Genomic DNA, 1,567 nt, shown 5'->3' with positions numbered 1-1,567 from the left:
TCCCCAGCCCCGGCCGCTGCCCGGAGCCCCCGTGAACTAGACAATAAACGCTCCTTTCCTCCGGTTGTCCCAGTAATACCCAGCGTGGTGTGTCCCGGGCCGGGCCCACGCTCAGGGCCCGTCCCAGCCCGTGCGGAGCCCGCTAGCTCCGTGACACGTTGTCCTGTGGTCTCTCTCCATTCCAGTGCCCCCTCCATCAACCTGACCAGCTGCAAGTACGAGAGCGGTAAGTCCGGGGCGCTGCAGGGTGTCCCTGTCCCCGCCCCAGGCCGGGGGGCAGCGCCGGTACCCAGTTCCCCTGCACCGCCCCTTTCCTTTCCTCCTCTTACAAACCTACTGGTTGGGAGCGACGGGGACCCTGTGAAAAGTCGGGGGTTTGTCACCCTTGTCGCTGAGGTCCCCTCTGGTTTAATGGGGCGGTGGGTACAGCAGCACCAGTCGTTGTCCCCTTCTGCCTGCATTGCCCGTGCACCTAAAATAGGGGAGAAGGGGTTAGTTAGGGGTGGTGGCAACACACGGGTACCTGTGCTTGGGAGACTGAGGTGAGGGCTCGCAGCTGCTCAACAGGCAGGATCATTCCTGGAACCTCTCCCTGTGCTGCCTGTCTCCAGTGAGACACTCCAGAGAGCTGCCCCCCTCTCCTGTTCTGCTCCTCTTTCCTGCCACAAGCTGGGTCTTAAACAGACTCCTGGCACTCGGTGGATGTTATTAGCCAAGGTGCTAAAGACTCTTCTAGCAGTGCAGCCGTGTTGAAGGTCCCAGCCTGGTTGGCTGAGCAGGGAATGCAGATTTTACCCAGAGGGACAGGCACTGTGTGTTTCCTGCTCGGAGGTTTGGTGGCGGGGGGGGGGAGGGAATGGGGATCCTGCCAGGAGCTGGCATGGCACCACAGGAACCACTTCACAGCAGCTCCTCGTGTGCATGGGCCTCCATCCCCTCCCCAGCACAAACTCAGAGCTGGCACTAATGAGCCATCCCAGCAGCGACCTCCTGCTCCCACCCTTGCTTGTGTGTGTTCTGCTGCCAAATGGCTTTTGATTCCGAAGATGACACTTGTACCTTCAGAAGACTTGAATCTGCCTGTGTGGGGTCTGACCCAAGGGGCATTCCAGCCTGCTGAAGCTCAGGGGGGTGCTCTGGCACCCCAAGGTGTGTGAAGTTGTGGGGCTGGTAGCTCCCAGTACACCTGGGGCTAGTTTAACCAGGTAGAGCTTCTGTTTCTGATGCCTCCTGAAGGTCCCTCCAATACCATGTGTCTCTGGGAGGCAACTGCAGCCTGGGGAACTTTGTCCCACACTCCGTCCCTGGTCCCTCTGGGGATTTAACAGTCTCCAGTGCTCGAGTCCCCTGCCTGGCCCCTTGTCACCTGCTTGCTTGGGCGCAGTGCGGCGGGCGGCGCGGCGCTGCGGGCTGAGGGAGGCGGGAGCGGACGAGGAGTGGACGGTGTATTGGACGGACTCCTCGGTGTCCCTGGAGCGCCTCATGGACATGAAGAGGTTCCAGGTAAGCACCGTGTGAGGGCTGCCCAACGAGAAGGGGAGGGCGGGACGAGGCTGGTAGTGCAACA

General features: G+C 61.1%; 2 protein-coding genes across 2 annotated transcripts in view; one reads left to right on the top strand and one right to left on the bottom strand.

The window, feature by feature from the left end:
* CIB1 (calcium and integrin binding 1 (calmyrin)) overlaps window positions 1–180 on the bottom strand; it is a 3,672-nt gene extending 3,492 nt beyond the window's left edge. Inside the window, exon 1 of the mRNA XM_009994298.1 lies at window positions 158–180. Within this exon, the coding sequence (XP_009992600.1) occupies window positions 158–180 (23 nt within the window). The remainder of the gene's footprint in view (window positions 1–157) is intronic.
* A 3-nt stretch (window positions 181–183) lies between these two features.
* TTLL6 (tubulin tyrosine ligase-like family, member 6) overlaps window positions 184–1,567 on the top strand; it is a gene marked incomplete at its 5' end in the record, with an annotated part of 12,132 nt that continues 10,748 nt past the window's right edge. The window contains 2 exons of the mRNA XM_009994297.1: window positions 184–226; window positions 1,385–1,503. Of these exons, the coding sequence (XP_009992599.1) occupies window positions 184–226; window positions 1,385–1,503 (162 nt within the window). The remainder of the gene's footprint in view (window positions 227–1,384; window positions 1,504–1,567) is intronic.

This window comes from Chaetura pelagica, unplaced genomic scaffold, assembly GCF_000747805.2.
Source record: "Chaetura pelagica isolate M959 unplaced genomic scaffold, ChaPel_1.0 scaffold233, whole genome shotgun sequence".
NCBI lineage: Eukaryota > Metazoa > Chordata > Aves > Apodiformes > Apodidae > Chaetura > Chaetura pelagica.
This window is presented reverse-complemented; position numbering and strand designations above follow the sequence as displayed.